Below are 19,844 nucleotides of genomic sequence, written 5' to 3'. Positions count from 1 at the left end.
AAGCGCTTTGGGGCTGCTACTGTTGCTATGACATTTTATGAGACTGTTCCACCGGAAGCGTAGCGTGCTTAAGGCTGAAATATGATTAGCATGTGATGCTCAGCACTGTGAGCTCACAGAACATGCAAAAGCTCCCACTGCTGCTGGAAACGCCTTTGTTCTGAAAATGACGACTTAGAGGCCGGAGGTTGCTGTAACCACACAGCTCGAGAGTGAGAAAGCTATCCATCAAACTGTTGCTGTAGTTGAGACACTGAAAAGATAAGTTCCCATGTTTTCAAGGCTATCTTTAAACACATGCAATCTGTACATTGAAGGAGTTATAGATGTGACAGCACTGTAAAAGATGGGAGGCAAACCCCAGTCCTCGGTCGGTGCAAATGCGTTCTTAACTTCAGCTGAAGCAAACATAACGTGGGTATCTTTAACATGGCAGTCATGTGCAGGTTTATTGGCGGTGTTGTGTGCACTGTAAGAAAAAGGATCCCTACTTTATTTTGCTAACTCAGACTGCTGAAGCCTCATATTGGGTTTGGACTGTTTGTTGGACAAAACAAGCAATTCAAAAAGAGTTACCTGAGAGGGATGCTTCTGATTTTTCGACGTGGTCACAGTGAGTGTATTATCTACAGTAGATGGCGGTAGGCACGCCCCAGTTTGGAGAATATGATGACCCAGCATGGAGCAAAGTCATATACTGCTGTGGATGGCAGCACCAGCATAAAGAATTCTATCCACCTGAAAAAGTCAGTTTAAATGTAAACTATATTTGGAATACTTTTACTGCTTTAGCTAGCTGTCAATCAGCCCTCTGTGAGGGGAACTGAGGCCGTTATCTGCGCTCCCTTAAAAGCCACAGACTGCTTTGACAAAAATTGTAATTTTACCTTGCAGAACACGGGAGCTGCTGGTCTACTGATGTGTTATTGTGTGACTTTGGTGAATCCAAACTCAAACACCAAAGTCACACAATAGCACAAACCAGCTGTTATTGCTCTGCTCCTGAGCTGGTACTTCTGTCTGTTTCTCCAAACTGAGGGCGTGGCGAGCGCCATCTATTGTAGATTATACAACGACTATGACCACTTCTGACATTTGATCGACTAAATGATGAACTGGTGAATCAACAGTAAAACAGTTACTGGCAGCCCTACATTGCAGTGTGCTGCTAAGTACTAAAACCTAGTAATGATTAGTAGCAAATTCTAGGCAGCATAAAGCCTCAATTATGATTAATTCATCAGTATTTCTACAGTATAAAACTTAAAATGCACCAGGCATTAATTAAAAAAGAAAAAAGAAGAAACTAATCAGCATCAATCCACACCATGCATGGCTTCTGGATCAATGCTGCAATTAATGAGTTCGTACATGCATGCTTGAGTTAGTACAGCACATTGACAGTGAGGCTGGGGGGGGGGGGGGGGGGGAGGGGAGTTCTAATTAAAAGAAATTTAGAACTGAAAGGCAAAAGCAAAACCCATCAGACACATTTGTGAAAAAAGGAAAAGTGTAGCTGATGGTTCCCTTCCTTTCAAGCCGCAACGAGGAACAAGTGTATGTACTGTGGGAGCGCAACAATGCGGATGAAGGGGTGGAGAGATGAGAGGGGGAGGAAGGGGAGGAGAGTGTGCCTTAACTGGAAAGCATCTACGCATGTAAAGTCTTGCATCTTTTTCCCAGAAACAGAGAGTGGAAGAATGGCAGCTGCAGACCACGAGCATCAGACAAATAAAGAAACATATCATCAAAAAAAAGAAGCACCTATGCATATAGGACGCATGCTTGTCCTCACACACACACACGCTGAAGTTAGGATGAAGAAGAAGAAGAGAGGGAACAGATCCCTGGAGAGGGTGAGAGAAAGATCATCCAAAACAGAGGGTGAAGCTCAGCCTGAAGACAGAAGATGAGACTGGAAACGAGAGGGTAACGGGGACAACAGTGAGTATCAGGGGACGACGCGTTCATTAGGGAGGTGAACAAGGAGTAGTGTGAGGGGAGGAGAAATAGAAAAATAGAGATGGGGAAATAAGCCTTGCTATCAAGTGCATTGCTGGTCTCTCTCTCTCTTCATGCCTTTCTCTGCTGATTCACAAAAACAGGAGTTATATTTGGATACGTGACCACGTCAGACCCAGACATTTTTTAACTGGGGCAAGGGCAGGGTCATTTTAACTGTGATGTATTCAGACAGCTGTGCGTGCGCTGAAACCATACCCATTACCTCTGCATGCTGAGAGGTGAGCAGCTGGCACAGGGACTACCTGAGGATTGTTGACTAATAGCAGTACATATAACCACGGGATAAATGTGCCCGGTTCTCCTTCATTTGAAGTCAATGCGGAAGCTGATGAGAAGACGGTGAAAGTGTTCTTTAATGTCCCATCTCACAGTGCTGAGAAATCCCTCAATAATACCTGATAAGCATCTGAATCCGGGTGAGATGAATTTTGTCTGGCAGAGCAGTGCCTGGCACAGTCTGTGGGAACATTGCTTTTTGCCCCGGGCAAACATTTCACTATTTCAGGCAGACTGTAGACATCTGTGAGAACACAAAAAATGCAACCTGGTGCTTGATAACAGGTAAGAATGTAAAATACTTTTACCTGCAAACTTTTGAATACAAGCACAGAGTAGCCTACACTCCTGACATCACAAATGTGGGTAAGTCTCTACCAACTCCTGAAAAGCTGCCACATGCTCCAGATAGCCGCTACCTCCGTCAGTCTGTCCCTTGATGCTGGGCAGCTAGAGTCCACAAGGTTTATTACCTTGTTTGCTGAAAACAGCTGCCGGCTGCTGCTAGAGTAAGGGTTGATGAGAGCGCAGAGACATGCTGTTAAACCAAACCTACAAGCTGAAGCTGACTGAAAAGGCTCAGTGGAGATACGTCAAATGTTAAACTTTTGGCCTCTGGTAGATGAAATGCACAAAGAAACCCTCATAGAGCAGCACACAGATGAACATAAAGAACAACACGGCAGCAGGCCGGAAGATACCGACTGTGACACACTAACAGAGGCCCGAAGATGTTTGACAGGTGGAAGCAGGGGAACCAGCAGTGACTGCGAGAGGGAGGGGGATGGAGGAGAGAGGGGTGATTCTACCTTATAGGCAACTCGAGGAGGACATTTCTTCCCCAAACCTAGCGGAGGGGACATGTCGCGGAGCATCTCGTACATATCGCGGTAAGTGATGCGGCCGCTTCCCGGGGGAAAGATGGTAGAAGGCCATGAAAGGAGGAATGAAGAGTTCCCCGGGTGATGGAGGGTTGGGATTAAACGGGGTACATAAAAAAACAGAAAGTGACAAAAATCCAAAAGAGAGAATGGGAGGGGAGGGGAAGAGGAAAACACAGAAATCCTTGTTAATTCGATTTCCAGGATATCATGGTCTGGATTCAGGAATGGATTCCAGGAGGAGGACGAAGGGAGGATGATCCAGAGGTATCCCTGTGCAGAGATACCGGATGGATGGGGAAGATGTGCATTTGGGAACGAGAGTGCATTTTACGATAAAGACTTAATACACCGAAAATCTTTTGAGTATCAAACATTCACCCTCTGAAAGCTCTGAAAAGTTTGTACAATGGACTCCAATGGTAACCTTGTCTGGCTATGCTCCATCAACTCTTCCAACAGTGAACAGTAAGTGATATCGTCTTTTATTCGACACATTATTCTTCCTTGTTAAAACCTGGCGCCTTGAGACAATTGACACAGTTCAGAAAGGCCGTACGGACGCTGAACATGTGGATCAACAGGGGAGAAGTGGAGTATGCTGCAGGAGTGGTTGGAAAACTTTCTGTGGATGTTTTGATGTTTTCTCTCCAGCTTTTTTTGAGCCGCTGGAATCCATTATAAATCAATCTGGCGACAGGGATTCCCCTCATCAAAGGAGCAGCTACAAACTTTTCAGAGCTCCCTTTCAGGTTATTATTTCAGGGTCTACGGATAGATTTTCAGTGGAGTACTCCTTTAAGATGCCCTCTGTTTCTGCATGCTAAGAGACACTAGCAGTAACCAGCAGTTAGTGGAAACAAAGCACACAATGCTCTCTCTTCACTTCCCACTCTTCTATCACTTCCTGTGTTCAGAAGCAGGGGAACATATTAGACATCGCATTCGACGCCTTTTGTTTGAGCCTGACTCACGGCATTGTTTCCTGCACTGGCCGTGGTTACCTGCTAGCTGGTTAGTGGAGAGTCGATGCATGTCTGTATGCATGTGTGTGGTCGGGGCACCGCAGGGAATGAGAACAGACATTCGCAGTCCGAAACCATCACAGTGCCTTTGAAAACAAAAGGACTGTGTGGGAGTGCAAACCTTATAAGCCACCCTGTTGGGGCACTTCTTCCCCAGGCCCAGGGGAGGCGAGATAAAACGCAACAATTTGTACATATCCTGATAGCATATCCTCCCGCTGTAAAAGATAAGACATGTTTAGATCACAGGTTAATTCATGGCATATAGGCAATGTGTTACTTGTTGGCCGGCAGTAACACAACTAGAGAAGCCGCAGCATGAAGAATACAGTCGACGATTGTTTCTGTTTTTATTTTTCTGACTAAAACTGTGATTTTATTGGTGTTTATTTTGACTATTGAAAAATGAAGAAAAATAAAGAAATCACATTTTATTTTACTCGTCACAAAAGACCTCAGGGAAATGAGAAATATTTAGTTTTTGAGTGGGTTTTAGAAATATATTTTCTTTCAATCAGGAGAGAAGTTAAAAAATAAATTTGTGTTCTCATCACATTTTGTGAAAGTAAAAAGTTTTGACTTTCTTTCCCCAGTGTAAAGGTCTAACTTTTGGTTGAAAGCCCACTGTACACTTTCAGGAATACATTTCTGCTGGAGAATCCTTTATTCATCATTGTTTTTGTTCTATGTAAAGTGAACTAATATGTACATTTCTAGTTGTACAATGTAAACTTCCCCTTTAAAACCTTTTGGATGTGCAAGGGACAGAAAACTGTAGAATCAGTTGAAACATATCTGCTCCTTTTACAGAAATATGTGAAAACAAGTCTAAATAAATAAATAAAGGAAAAAAAGAGCACTCAATACACTGCTTCAACCTGACATACAAATGAGTGAAAGCAGTTGAAGACCAGCTACTGCAAATACATCTCTGAGAGCAGCTAATGTTTATTCAAAGGAATAAATAATAAGTCCTCCCCCGTAATGTCTGTCAGGAGATGGCAATTTCATATTTCACATCTCACACCTCTCCTGGAGTCCTGACTCACTGACGAGGCTCCCGTGAAGCCTCCGTTAAAACTTAATGAGCCTTACATCATCTGAGACACATTACTTCTCACACTTTCTCACGCAGAACTAGCATTGTGCTTCAGTCAAGTTAAACACTGTCGGTGTAAGGGGCAGAGAGGGCGCTGACATCAACCTGTATTACCCCCGTTGGAGGGATAGAAATAATTTCTCTTCACACTGCAGTGACAGACGGGGGAGATTTGGAGCCGGCCGGCTTAGAGGCACAGAGGGCTGAGCGGACGCCAAGCGGAACGCTGGATTTACATGCATCACCCCGGCCGACAGGGGGCTCGCCACCAGCCTCAGCCAGATCTGGGCTCAGGCTTAATGTCACTCGCCCGCCGCCGCTGAGATGGGATTTCTCCAATTCCTCAAAACAGAGTCATCCTGCTGGAACTGAGAGCTGAGAGTTCGCCGTTACCTAGCGCACCTCCCTTCCAAAAGCAAACAAACCTCCTCTTTAACACTGGCTGATAATAGGGACTATGCTGTAGCTGCACAGGTCAGAGATCAGCGGAAGCACTTACCAGGCTGCAGGGTCGTACTCCGCCCACACGCGGATGAATTCGTCGAGGTGATGAGGTCCCAGGATGGAGGCGTCTCTCGTCAGATACTCAAAGTTGTCCATAATGACAGCGACAAACAGGTTCAACATCTGGAGAATGTTTCAAATAAATTAATAGTCAAGAAAGGCAAGTCCCAAATTAAGTCCTAAATCAAGCTCCAAGTCCTACGTTTTGAATTACGAGTACTTAAGTCATAATGCACTCTTCCCTTAATAACAATGCAATTTCAACAACAGAGTAACAATATTTTAGTTTTGCAAAAATCCTGAATGCTTTGTATTTGTTTTGTGTATGTATAGCGGGCTTGGGGGGTATCAAGTATTTTCAAGTCAAAAGGCTGAAGTCAAACTCACAAAGTCTTTAAGTCTTTTTTTGAATCTGCTGACTCTAAAGTCATCAAAGTTGTGACTCGAGTCTGATTGAAATCCAAGTCACCTGTGGTGTTTACACTACAGCCCAAAAGCTGCAAACTGTTGCTGTAAACCTGCTACTTGTAGGTTCATTTCCCACCTGTTCAACTGCATCGATGTCACTTTGCTATTGTTGGCAACATTATTTTTGGGGTTTAATCTAAAACCAACGCATGCAATTATCAGTTTATTTTGATTATTTGCATCAATCAATAATCCAAGGTGAAAATTGAACTGTTTGTTACTTGAACATATTTGATCTAAGTTTCATAAAGTTCACCAAAGTTCCAACTCGTAGTTGATCTTTGAAAAAAAAGCTAAACTCGTATAGTTCCTGTCAATGACAACACTCAGTGTGACCTCTGTCTTCCTCCACACTGACCAGGAAGGAGCAGAGGAAGATGAAGGAGACAAAGTAGAAGTAGCCAAAGTCACTGCCACACTCCTTCCCCACGGTCCCTGAGAGACTATCACACGGCCGGTTACTGAGACACGCCAACATGATCTCGTGCCACGCCTCGCCTGTCGCACTCCTGAAACACACACACACACACAGTTATCAGTTTGTCCTGGATTATTTGTGGCACCACATTTCCTTTCAATAAATGGAGCAGGGATTACCTGAAGAGAAGAGTCAAGGCCTGGAAAAACGTCTGGAAGTTGTTGTGGTGAGTTATTGCCGTCTCCTCATTCAGCTCGATGTTTCCAAACACCTGAGGCAGCAGGAGAGCAGGTGATGTTTACTAAATGTAAACCCCAAAATAAAAGCCCTACTCTACTGTTGTAATGAACTACGGTAACACAGAGACTATAACAGAGTTCTGCACAGTCCTCAACCGGAGACACAGCCCTGGACACTTATCTTCTCCATCAGCTTCTCACTTTGAGTGACGGAATCCAACATGAACACATGTTCTTTCTTACAGTTTGGATTATTTCACAGGACAGATTGATGTTTTCCTTTTTTTTCTCTCCTTTCTTACTGAGGTGGGAGTGCCTCAGTTGGAAAACGCAATGTCACATACTTGGGTGCACCAATCAGGATAAAGACACTTTTCAATCAGAATGTGATGATGGCCGGCGGGTTGTTTGGTGTCAGTCAAATCGGATCAAAGCACACCCACACTTCCCCGACGAAGCAGATTATCATCATTGTACTTAAAAATGTATGATACTTAAAATTGTATTATAATGATGATCATCATTATACTTAAAAATGTATTATATAGCTATAAATATGTTGTAGAAGATAGTGAACCAAGTTATTTGGGGCTTAAAGTCCTGACACAACTGAACCAACCAGTTCAGAATTTGAAGCCAATAACTATTATGTTAAATTATCATCAGCATTATTTGTCATGCAGAGCATTTCTTAGAAATTGTTATTGGTTGCCCTTGTACAAACTGCTTTGGCTGCACCGAACTTCATTACATTAAGATTGTGACAATAGACGAGAATAAAAGCATATTTCTCACTAAAATCGATGTTTTTTTGTAATTAGCTGTTTTATTTAATGTGATTTGCTATTTCATTTGTGTATAAATTGTATGTACTTGTCATTCACCTTTACTATCACTCAGTTAATGTATATATGCTTTGTCAGCATGTTTTTATTCCAAACTCTGACACTGACGTTTTTCAGCACACACACACACTGTGATAATCGTGTACGTAAGGTGAATAAAAAGTAGGTTTCAGCCGGCTCTAAAAATGGAAAATCCACTTGATAAGCAAACACCTGTGCAATCTTATGCAATGCAACGCAAGAGCCATGCAATACTTGGTTGATATATCATTACATTTTCATTGAGTCTGTGTCAGAGATGTGTGGATGCTCTCTGTTAGAGGCAGAGGTTCGTTGTTGGTGCTGTACTGAAGGGCATTTTAAGGTTTACAAAGATACAGTGGTGGTTACTGCAGGCTAGGGCTGGGCGATAAATCGATTTAATCGATTAATTCGAATGTGTGCTTTAAGGCGATGTGTTTTATTGAAAATCGAGAAAATCGCCCCCACCCCTTTTTCCCGTAGTAGAGTGCGCGCGCATTGTTTACAAACTAAAACAATGGCGGCCAGCAGCTTCACTGCTGCCGCCGCCACCTCACAAAAACAACCCAGCATTTTGGAGACATTCACCAACTGTACTCCGCATGAGAAGAAGAGTGCCCGGTGGAAAGCCATCACGGATGCAGTCGCGATGTATATCGCAAAAGATATGGTGCCCATATACACCGTGGAAAAGCCGGGGTTTATTCACCGTCTCAAAGCTTTGGACCCCAGGTACGTGCTACCAAGCCGTAAACATTTTTCTGACGTTGCCTTGCCTCGGCTGTACAATAGTACACGCCAAAGGATCTCTGCGGAGCTGGAGGGGATGTCATTCTACTCCGCAACAACTGACCTGTGGTCCAGCAGGTTGACCCAGACACCGATCCACTTGACTGGTGGAAGCGTCACCAACTTAACTTTCCAAGGCTAAGTACTTTAGCAAAGAAATACCTCTCTGTGCCAGCTACAAGTGCCCCCTCTGAGAGGCTTTTCAGTGTGTGGGGGGGGGCATTGTTACATGCCACCGTGCATGCCTGAAGCCAGAGGTAGTAGACAGGCTTGTCTTCCTGGCAAAAAATATTTAGAAAAAACATGCACTACTGTTTAATACTGTTGGTTATGTTGTGAATGCACTTGATTTTGTTTACATGCACTTATTTACTGTGCAAAATATGTTATGTTGATGTTAGATCAGATGTTGCACTTTTGAAAATGTGAATGTTAAAGGGTCATATACATTTTATTTCATGCTGTGTTTGTATCAGTGTATTCAGTTAGAAAAGCTTACTGTAAAAAGTTACATTTGCACAGTTGTTTACAATGGAAGGCTACTATTTAATGCCATTTAATGTTATGTTTAATTTAATTTTATATTTAAATGATTCAGGCAAACAAAAGAGTGACCAAATACTTTTTGTATACTACAGGCACCTTTCTACAATGTTCAGGTTTTGTTTGCACTTTATTTTTATCAACCTACTTGGGAAAATCATCACAAAATAAAAGAAAAAATTGTTTTCAACAGCTTCTGTCATCTGCAAAAAATTTTGGGGGAAAAAAATCGATTTAAATCGTGAATCGGATTTTTTGTAAAAAAATCGGAGATTTTTTTTTTAGGCCATATCGCCCAGCCCTACTGCAGGCTTGTTGTGTTGGATTGGTATTTTACAGATGTGACTTATATTGTCATCCTCTATTTGTCTCAAGAGGAGAGATGGTCTCAGTTTAACTGCTGATATTCGAACATATTATACCTGACCAACAAGTCCTCAGACCTAAACAACACAATAGGTCATATGCCAATGACTATTTGATGTTGTGAAACAGTCACAGTTTAAAATATGTGGTTAACATTGTGAAACTAACTAGTTGGTTATGTTAAGGCAAAAATAAAGTTACTTGGTTAGGTTTAGGGAAAGAACATTTTTTTCGTTAAAATGAGTTTGTAACGTACGTGACTTAGCCTAATATCTGACATTGTATGTGACGTGGTTACATGCAAACATAGTTACTTATGTAACTTAAAATAACTCGACGTGATGACTTGGTTTTACATAGGACATGACCCGCGGTCTCCTTGGTGAAAGCCCTGTACTTGTTGGACCCACCCCATTCACCCCAACCTCCAACCTCCAAGACAAAGTTTCAGTCAACAATTAAAATACCAATCATAAACCAGTGCTAAGCCCACACTAAAGTAGTTAACAAATGAGAACTGATAGCTTAACAACACACAACCACGTAAGCTAAGCTGTATCTACATTGTTATTTTCTTGTTTCTGGTCATGTTGTAATGCATTATGGCCCACATATTCAAGTAATTCTATTTTTCTTTTATTCAGGCCGATGTGACTGCTGATGTACTTCTTCTTCTAATAATAAAGGTGTCTCTAATAGAATAGGTAAAAGCACCTGTGGAGGGGTATCATGCTTGTGTAGGGACTTTCTATGAGGCGTCCATCACTGAACCATTACAGTGAGACTCCCTTTTGTCCAGCTGGCATTGTCACAACTCACCTGCATTCCAATGATGGCGTAGATGAAGAACAGCATGGCGATGAGCAGGCAGACATACGGCAGGGCCTGGATCCAACACATGAATAACAGGTTAAAGACTTCAGAGCACAAACACAACCTCCTTCTCTTACACGAACACACACTTACTCTTTTGATCTCTCCGTCTGTCTCCGCACACACACACACACACACACACACACACACACACCAATCCGATTCACCACAGGGGACTAGCACCCTTGTAAGATTTTACAGTCTTATTTAAAAATCCGAGCAGTCAACCTGAGCTGCGGGGTCGATTCTTTTAACCAGCTATTTATATCGCAGTGGGGAGGAGGCGAACATTTGTTGTAATTAAATATAGCCACCTTTTAACACTCAGCAGCTACTGTCCATTTTCATTGGGCTTAAAAGCTCTCACCACTGACATTAAACCTGCTATAAATTCCCTCGGCCGCAGCCCGGCACTCCGTATTTAACTCAACTTGTCCCAGGGGATTTAGAGAGCAAACCGGCACCGGCTGAAACTCTGAACTGCTTTCTGCTGAGAGCTATTTCGTTTGCCCTTTCTGTCTTCCATTGTCTATTTCGTGTGATATTCTTTTATTCTACTATGAATCAATCTAATTGACAAACACAGCACTAAAATATCTATTGTAACAATCCACATCTGCCTTCTTCTTCAATTGTGTCTTTCCTGACTGAATTATTTTCATCCCTGACTGAAAAACGCGTCATAAATCGAGTTTACTTACGTACTTGTGTGCGTGTTCAGGTCACTGTGTGTGGTGGCTCACCTTGAAGGACTGAACAAAGGTCCACAGCAGGATGCGGATGGTGTAGCCCTGCCGCAGCAGCTTGATGAGACGAGCCGCTCTGAACAGCCTCAGGAAACTCAGGTTGATGATCTTGTACTGGGAGAGAACACAGAGACTGTGAGGTTCTAAAATAAACACGGGATCAAAGGATTCAAAGCCATCCGATGTAAGAAAAACTGACATACTTCATTTTACGGATAACCTCATGAGCAATGAAACACCCCCTTGCTCAAGGTTTTCCTGCTCCAGCCCTATTTGGTCTGGTATGACCAGTTGCTTTTGGTGGCTAGAGGTGACATATCTGAGACAATTCGCTGACGACTTCCATCTGCTTGTGCGACTGTTAATTGCACGTTTTTGCTTCAATGGCCACTAAAGTGACATGGGCTCCCTTTAAAAGGACCAGTGCGCTGCAAGTAGTGGCATTTAGCGGTGAATACACCCCCTATACAGTACACACTGCGGTGGCCTTCAGGTCACGGAAAATCGCAAAGGGCTCTCTCCGGAGCCAGAGCTTGGTTTGTCCGTTCTGGGCTACCGTAGGAACATGGAAGACGTTGTGAAGAGGACCCGCTCCCTTTGTAGATATGAAGGGCTCATTCTAAAAACACCATTTTTTGTTTCAGACACTAATGGTAGAATATTATATTCCATTTCTGACAGTAAATCCCCTAAATCCTACACACTGGTCCTTTAAATGTATCTCATATCATTTCCATCATCACCAATCAAAGTGGATTGGACAGAGAGATTATTTTATGTCTAAAATAGTGTTCAACAAGCACAAACATGTTGTGGAAACAAGTCATTTGTTACAGTATCACACTGATGTTTTGATGCAAACCACAGAAACATCATCGGTGTATTACAACGACTTGTAAGGTGACTTTTTCTTTGCGGTGTACATTCTTATGTCAGATCTTATGCGACTGAAATAGTTTCAGATGATTGTGTAGCTGTTAAAGCAAGCACACTTTTCCAACAGCTTAATAGGTGTTCTTCTGTTACATCACGTCACACTGAGGGTTCAGTAGGCAGGCAATTTAAACTAAGACTGTGGGAGAGACAGGGGCAACTGACAATATCAGCGGCCAACAAGAAAAGCCACTTACCGTCTAGAGGTGTCAGATGTGACAGAGGGGGGCAGAGTGAGGGCACAGGCGCCAGGAGAGACAACGCAGACGATGGCAACAGCAAAAGAGACAGAATAAAAAGGCAGAGAAGGAGAGCGAAAGAGAAGAGACAGAAAAGAAGAACAATGCTCACATGAAAGGAAAGTCGCACAGAGAAGAGACTGACTTTGCCACACAGAAGGCAACAGCACTCTGCCTCAGCCCTCCATCTCCGGCACACAGTCGCGTTCTCTTTCCGTCTGCTGCGATTCAACAGAGGCAACAAAATGCTGCAAACTGAAACAACGGCATCGTTCCCCCCGTTGCCCCGAGGCTGTGTTTGTTCATTTTAATTTCCAGGATCGATTTTACTGCTTTCATTTTTCTGGGGCTTGCAGTTTTCTTGGCTGAGCTTTCGATTCGAGGACTTGAGACTGTGGGAGCGTAGCAAAAGCATGCCTTCTACGTTTAATGGATTTGGAGCTGAAGGGGTTTGTTCAGATTGGTAATGTTTGGAAAATATAAGAGAAGAAAAAGACCTATCTTTAACGAACACAATTACATATAAATCAGTGCTGAAACAATTGGCCTGTTAATTGTTGGCCTGTTAATTGTTGGCCTGTTAATTGTTGGCCTGTTAATTGTTGGCCTGTTAATTGTTCGTCTGTAAGTGTTCAGCCAATTAGTCAACATCAATTTCGATTATTGGTCTTTGGTAGAGATTTGCTGCTTTTCTCTGTTTTTACTTCATTTGTAAATCGAATATGTTTAAAACTAGTAATTTGATGCTGTCAGCTTGTGCTCTGACAACTTGTGATGGGCATTTTTTTCTCACTATTTTCTGACATTTTATAGACCAAATAATTCATCAATCCAAAAAATGGACAGTCAGACGATGAAAATATCAGTTACTCGCAAACCTGATGTAAATGGAATTTCCTGCATGAGTAAAGTATTGCATATGAACAACTTTCCATTTTCTACGACAACGGCTCTCCTGACTCGACTAAATCTGCTTCCTGTAGAGGAGCCCGGGATCGCTGCGGCGCTTACCTCCATCTCCGTGACCAAGATGTCTGTGATGCTTCCGAGCACGGTCACAAAGTCAAACACATTCCAGGCTGCTTTCAGGTAATTCTAAACAACAGAGTCGACAGGGAGAGATCAGGCTGCACGTTCAAAGAGAGAGAGAGAGTTCAAACTTTGAAAATGTTCAGCTTCTTTGGTGCAATTCTTGTTGTTGTGATTATTGATTGTTTTTTCATACTATACAGCATAAAATAAGATGTGTGGAATAACTGTTCAAACTGAGACTGCTAGTAGTTGTTACAATTCGAGATCAGGGAGTTCAAAGTCAGAGACTGTGGGCCGTCCCTCAGGCAAAGCTTCGAAAAAGGCACACCCCCCCCCCCCCCCCCCCCCCAAGGTAGTTTACTTGCCTAGCTTCACTCAATTCCTGGATGCCTATTGGATCGTAATTATATTATTTAATGCCATAGACACTCAACATTTGAGCCAAGGCAGCCTAATAATACAGTTTGATATGACTTCAGACTAAACTGAATACATAAAAATAGACTGTCATTAGTTATTCGTTTCTGACTCACACACATTTAGGCTATTCTGTGATATTTAACTAATGTAATATTTTTTAGCCTCCCCTCAAACCGTTTGGAGCCCCCTGGGAAGGCCCGCCTCTCACTTTGAAACCTCTGTTTTAAATTATTTTGGATAAATCAACTAGTCAGACTTTAAACAGCTGCCCAGCCTTTATGTACAATCACCCTATTTTAGCTTTTTGATGCATTTTTGTATTAAGATTTATATTAAATTACAAAGTGCCTGGGCAGGAACTTTAACATGGCACATTTCTAAAAGTTCTGATGCACATTTACAGTCTGTGTATTTGGTTAAATTGACAGATATGTGGATATGAAAAAGTCACAGTGGTGTACAAAAGATTCCCAAAGATTTAAGAGCAACATACTTAAAAAACAAAGAAACAACAGATGCACCGAAAGCTAAAGATATCTAGACTAGCCCATGAGCACACAAATCTATCCGTGCATATACAACACACATGCTGACACAATCCCCTGCATGAGCTGCTGCTTGCAGCCTGGTTGCCCCTCAGACGGCTTGATCAACCAGCTATTGGAGGCAGAGGCCACTCCCGGCCCTGCAGCTGCAGTCTGAGGAGGCGCAGCAGCCGAGTGTTTACTCCGGCAGATGCGAGCCCATCCGTCTGGGCTTAACAGCTAAACAGGTGGAGGCAAGTGGTGTGTGAGAAAAGCTATTTAACAAATGGGCCTCGTAAATGGAGCGGAGTCAGAGATGAAATGGCTCGCTGTGAGCCAGACAGCCCCATGTTGGGGGACGATTTATTCTCTTTGCGCACTCTTCCATTCATCCCTTCTTTTTCTTACTAGTTCACGCTTTTTATTCCGGAATTTGAGATTTTACACCTTTAATTTTGAGTGTTTTGTGACAACATGTAATTAACTGAGCACCGCAAGCACAGAGAGAGCAGCTTGATGCACGAGTCTCCCTCCGAGAGATTTTCCCCCATGTGTGTAAACAGAAACACAACACAACAGTGAATAATTGTCTCGTGTTTTGCAGAGCACAGCATATAGTCTCACCAGTGGACCGAAGGCAATAATCTTAAGGATGCACTCCAGCGTGAAGAGGGCTGTGAAGACGATGTTGAGGATTTTCAGCATGGTCTCGTACAGGACTGGAGCATCGTCGAACTGAGGGCAGAAAACGTACACAGAGTATATTTGAGAGAAGAACCACAGCAGTGTGGACGAGCTTCTTCCTTTCTCCGCCATTTACCTAACGCCAGATCAGACAGTGACAATGACAACGACAACTACAAGTGTAAATGCAACCAAGAGGCTCTGTGTCTTGTCACTGAGATAATGGCAGGTGGTTGTGAGGCACTGACATGATCCGAATGTCTCTTTAAGGTCCTGGAGGGCTGCTCAGGGGCAGCACGTTTCATCCTTGGTTCCGGAAATAAATGACGCTGTGTAATATTTGCGCTCTGTGTGAAAGTATTTGTGACAAAAACAACAGTTTGAAAAAAATATTTTGATGCCCCCGGTGTTTAAAGGCCTAAAAGCAGCATTTCTGAACAGCCTTTCAAACTGTCTCATCAAATAACTTTTCAGATTTGATTCAATTTGAAATATTTTTAGACAACCAGGAATAAAGCCAAGACACGAGCTCTTCTCTGTGTCAGCAGTGAGCACTGTTAGCAGAAGCATCCCAGTGGTGCGATGGTGGGGATGTTTGATTTTTCATCGTTGCCCATGTCTCAAGGCCAGACCAGTGCTGTTGCATCGCTGCCGTAATGCTAAATTATCAAATGGTACAGATTCATGTAAACTGCTTCTGCAATCCCCTTGAATATTTCAACAGGAGCTGAAGTCTCACTTGAGCCAATGCACCACTTTTTTTCTTCTTTTTTTTTTGGCTTGGCGGGATCCGAGAGGAATCACTGACCTTCATCATCAGCACGATTGTGTTGAGGGCTATTAAAGTCATGATGGCGTACTCGAACGGGGGCGACACCACAAACTTCCACATCTTGTACTGGAAGGACTGCTTGTTCGCCGGCATGTATCTCGTCAGCGGCTTGGCGTTGATGGCAAAGTCAATGCAAGCCCTCTGTTTGATGGAGAGACGAAACAAAAACACATTATGCGTGAATCCTCTCTGATGCACCTTCAAAAGTAGAAAAGACAGCTGGCACGCCACGAGAGGATTTTCTAAGTGGTTTGTCGAATCAAAAGATGAGACTACAAATTGAGCCTCTCTGATCACTGGCCAATACTTTACAGAGAAGAAGACAGCATCATTTTAACAAAGTCTTCGTGGAGTGGAGTGGGTAAACCTCATGGAACCGTTTGTTGTTCTGTTTGAGGGAATTGTAAGTCACGTTAGATATGAATTTGACTGGAAGTGATGTTTTGAAGTGGATCAGCTTGTGCTCTGTTTTCTAAAGAAGAAGACATTTGTGATGCAAGAGACAAAGATTTTCAGAAACTAGTGCCTCTGCCGAAATAATCAGCGTGTGTTCTTGTAGTGTAGAGGAGAGAGGTTGTCGTTGTTTTCATCGTGCGTCACTTTGCACCACTCTCCCACCTCATTCTTCTCCAGGCTACACTCCGACATGGCCTTGTCTCCCTGCTCCTGGAAGGTGATGATGATCAAAGCCACAAAGATGTTGACGAAGAAGAAGGGGAACACCACGAAGTAGACCACGTAGAAGATGGACGTCTCCATGCGGTAGCCTGGGCTGGGGCCCTGGTCCTCATAAGTGGCGTCCACAGAGTGCTTCAGGACCCTGAACAGAAGGAAAAGATGACGTGACAAAAAATCGATACAAACACGTCGAGCTCACAGCAGGTAAAATAAAATATCTGGAGGAACTCAATGAGTTCAGGCCGTCAACTTTTTGTCTAGCTGCAAATAACCATTATTTTCATTATTAATTAAACAGACATTTTCAAATAGCTTATTTTTGTCTGACCAAAAATAGAAAAAATTAACATTTATTTATTTTGTAAGACCAAGAAAAACAGCAAACTCTCACATTTGAGCACCTGGAGCTATCAAATGTTTGGCATTTTTAGTTCAAAAATAACTCAAATGATTAATTGATTCTCAAAATACTAATTCCCTTCCATCAACTATGCGATTATTCGTTGCAGATCTATTTCAGCGCGATCTACGCTCTACTAATCTTCCTAGGGGAGCTTGAAAAGATCCCAAATCCCTCCGATGACTTATCTGATGAGAACCGCTACCTTCACCCCACTTTACTCTGTAAGTGACAAAAATAAACCCTTGGAAGAGGAATCAAGAAAGCTTGATGAAATAACAATGAAATCAATCCGTCTACAAATGTCCAGGTAACCTGTCCCAAAATATCCAGTCAACCAGCCTGTAGAGCTTTCTTACGATCCTCACAGAGGCTATTTATAAAGATTGAGCGAGTCACAGCACAGCTAGATATGGATAGATATGGATAGATATGGCGGTTGTGGGTGCAGTTGTAATGTCTCCTTCAGAATATTAAGGGTGTCTCCGGTGAGTTAATGACTCTCCTGCTGTGAAATCAGCAAGTGCTCAACGGGCCTCTGACAATCTTGTTGAGCACCGTCTGCACAATGTCTGGCTGTGTGCAAAACTTTTTTGGAACTTTTGAAAAGTGCACTTAAATAATGATGATGATGATGATGATGATGATGGTACCCCAGAATGAAAAGACACCACAAGCCCTCTAGTGGACTCTAGTGAGCAAAGGAGGAAGTAAGGGGCCGTTACGACGCGTAAAAGTCCACAGAGACGGCCGTTTATTGCCCACTTCCAATCGTGAGTTAACTTTGTTTTGTTGGAAAGCGCGAGCACGGTTGTTACCTAACCTTAACCACGTGTTATTACTGTAATCACGACACATATACATGATAATCTTCCCCGTCTCTATCAGCCATCTCACATGACATGAATGGAGCATTAAGGAGGACATGGGTTCTGCTGCAGGTCTTGATATGTTCACTGCCAGTCGCACACTTGAAAACAGAGTGAAATCAGGAGTACAGTCATGATCCAGAATAGTAGATTGTCATTACGAAGTACCGGCTTGATTTTTTTATTTTCATCCTTCATGAAATAATCAGGTACTTGCATGTAAATACTTGGGTGTAATGATAGACCATCTGCTATCCAGGAAAGACCACATTTAATCTGTCTGCATGAGGACAAAACAATGAATATATTTTCTCCGCCGCATTAGGTCTTTTGGGGCGAGTAGACAAATTATTCTCTTTTTTTTTTTACTTCTGTGATTCTACAGTATTGTGCTGCTACATAGTTCAAGTGTTTTTCCACCACTTTAATTTAAAACTGCTCCATCAAATGAAAGTCTGCTCAAAGACTGCAGGTCAACCTCTTGAGAACGCTGTTCTATGAATCAGCCTACCGATGTTGGCCAACAACATTGTCTCTGAGCCGTTCAACCATGTCCCGACCAGTGAATACAAACTGTTGTCATCAAATCAGAGATACAGGGTTCCACGATTTAATACGGTTAACTGCTGTTCATCCCACAACACATGGATGTTGAAGGGGTCTTGAATATGTTGTCTTTGGTTGTTGTTAACTGTGCGTATCCTTATTTTTCAGACATGATCTGACAACTAAATATCATCATCATCATCATCGTAAATAGTTATTGGGTGTACTAGAAGCTCAATCACGTCAGCTCCACTTCGCTCCACGAACAATTCACTGCAGTTCATTTTGATCGTGGTTCTATGAGTTGAGTGTCTACGCATTTGTACAATTTTAGGGTTGGTTTTTTGTTAGTTTGCGTGACTGTAATTACAGAATAGTAACAGAGCTGTTACTGTTAGAGTGTCATATGTGCAATTTTCTAAGCATCCCAAATTATAAGAAATGAAAAATTGTTATTTAACTTTACACTTCGACTATATTTCAATGTAAAACTGTGCTGTCACTTCTTGTTTGGCCGTGTATGATTTTAGATGATCATGACCAGCTGACTCAGTTTAACAATTCACTTTTCGTCATCAGGTAAATACAATGAATGAAATAAGTAAACAGCCATCAACAGTCCTTGACAGAGATGAGGATGATGGTAATAAATCTGCCTGTGGCACTTTAGCTCAGGCGGAGAACAGCAGACTGAAGACATCTATGCAATGAGCCGTGATTGCATCTTTAGAAAACGCACAGTAATTAAGTCTAGGAGGAATCAGTTGGGTTTGATCTGCGCTGTACCATCGGCCTCCAGGTGTGCCGAGTGCTTTTCAGGGCAAGTCAATGAAGGAAGTTCTAACATGAAGAAGAATAAATGATTCAACAACACTTCAACTACAAGATTATAAATTAAACACAACTAAAGTGATGTATTGGGGCCATCTTTACTTCTTAACCCAATGTACTCCTGATTTATTCGTTTCACAGTAAACACTGTGAACATGGCTGACTTAAAGGGACAGTGTGTAATATTTGGTGGCATCTGGCAGTGTGGTTGCAGATTGCAACCAACTGAATACCCCTTCAGCTCCCTCCTCCCTTTCCAAATTGCTGTAACCTGAGCAAACGAGTGCAAAACATTGGTAACACCATTCGCCTCGCTCCTGTGTTGGAGAGCTACGGTGGCCTTGAGGTAACATAACACATGACTGGTTTGGTTTTGTCTGTTCTGGGCCACTGTAGAAACACAGCAGCGCAAAATGCCCCTATGTAGATATGAAGGAGTCATTCTAATCTTACGAAAACAGCGATTCTTAGTATCAGGGGATTATACACTAATGAACCCACTTCTGCTAATAGAGCCCCCAGAAAAGCTGCACACTGCATCTTTCAAGTTTAATTTTAAGCGCGAGGTGTTGAAGTGATATGGAGATTGCTCTGACTTACTGTGGCCAGCCCTCCCCCGTGGACACCGTGAAGAGCGTAAGGAAGGCCCAGAGAACATTGTCGTAGTGGAACTCGTACTTCTTCCACTCTCTGGGCTGAGCTGACACGTCATCCTTGTCGTAGTCCAGAAACTGACCC

The 19,844-nt window shown here is 42.7% G+C and overlaps 1 protein-coding gene across 1 annotated transcript in view; it reads right to left on the bottom strand.

Moving 5' to 3' along the window:
- Window positions 1-19,844, bottom strand: part of LOC306792618 (voltage-dependent N-type calcium channel subunit alpha-1B-like) — a gene marked incomplete at its 3' end in the record, with an annotated part of 68,164 nt that overhangs the window by 12,394 nt on the left and 35,926 nt on the right. Inside the window, exons 21-31 of the mRNA XM_079289865.1 lie at window positions 19,707-19,844; window positions 16,401-16,602; window positions 15,759-15,923; window positions 14,891-15,001; window positions 13,302-13,385; window positions 11,116-11,232; window positions 10,319-10,384; window positions 6,876-6,967; window positions 6,637-6,787; window positions 5,806-5,933; window positions 4,329-4,425 (exon numbers count right to left, since the gene is read on the bottom strand). Of these exons, the coding sequence (XP_079145991.1) occupies window positions 4,329-4,425; window positions 5,806-5,933; window positions 6,637-6,787; window positions 6,876-6,967; window positions 10,319-10,384; window positions 11,116-11,232; window positions 13,302-13,385; window positions 14,891-15,001; window positions 15,759-15,923; window positions 16,401-16,602; window positions 19,707-19,844 (1,351 nt within the window). The remainder of the gene's footprint in view (window positions 1-4,328; window positions 4,426-5,805; window positions 5,934-6,636; window positions 6,788-6,875; window positions 6,968-10,318; window positions 10,385-11,115; window positions 11,233-13,301; window positions 13,386-14,890; window positions 15,002-15,758; window positions 15,924-16,400; window positions 16,603-19,706) is intronic.

Source organism: Melanostigma gelatinosum (assembly GCF_949748355.1).
Source record: "Melanostigma gelatinosum genome assembly, chromosome: 18".
NCBI classification, from domain to species: domain Eukaryota; kingdom Metazoa; phylum Chordata; class Actinopteri; order Perciformes; family Zoarcidae; genus Melanostigma; species Melanostigma gelatinosum.
Note: the sequence above shows the minus strand (reverse complement) of the source record. Positions and strands in the feature narration are given on the sequence as shown.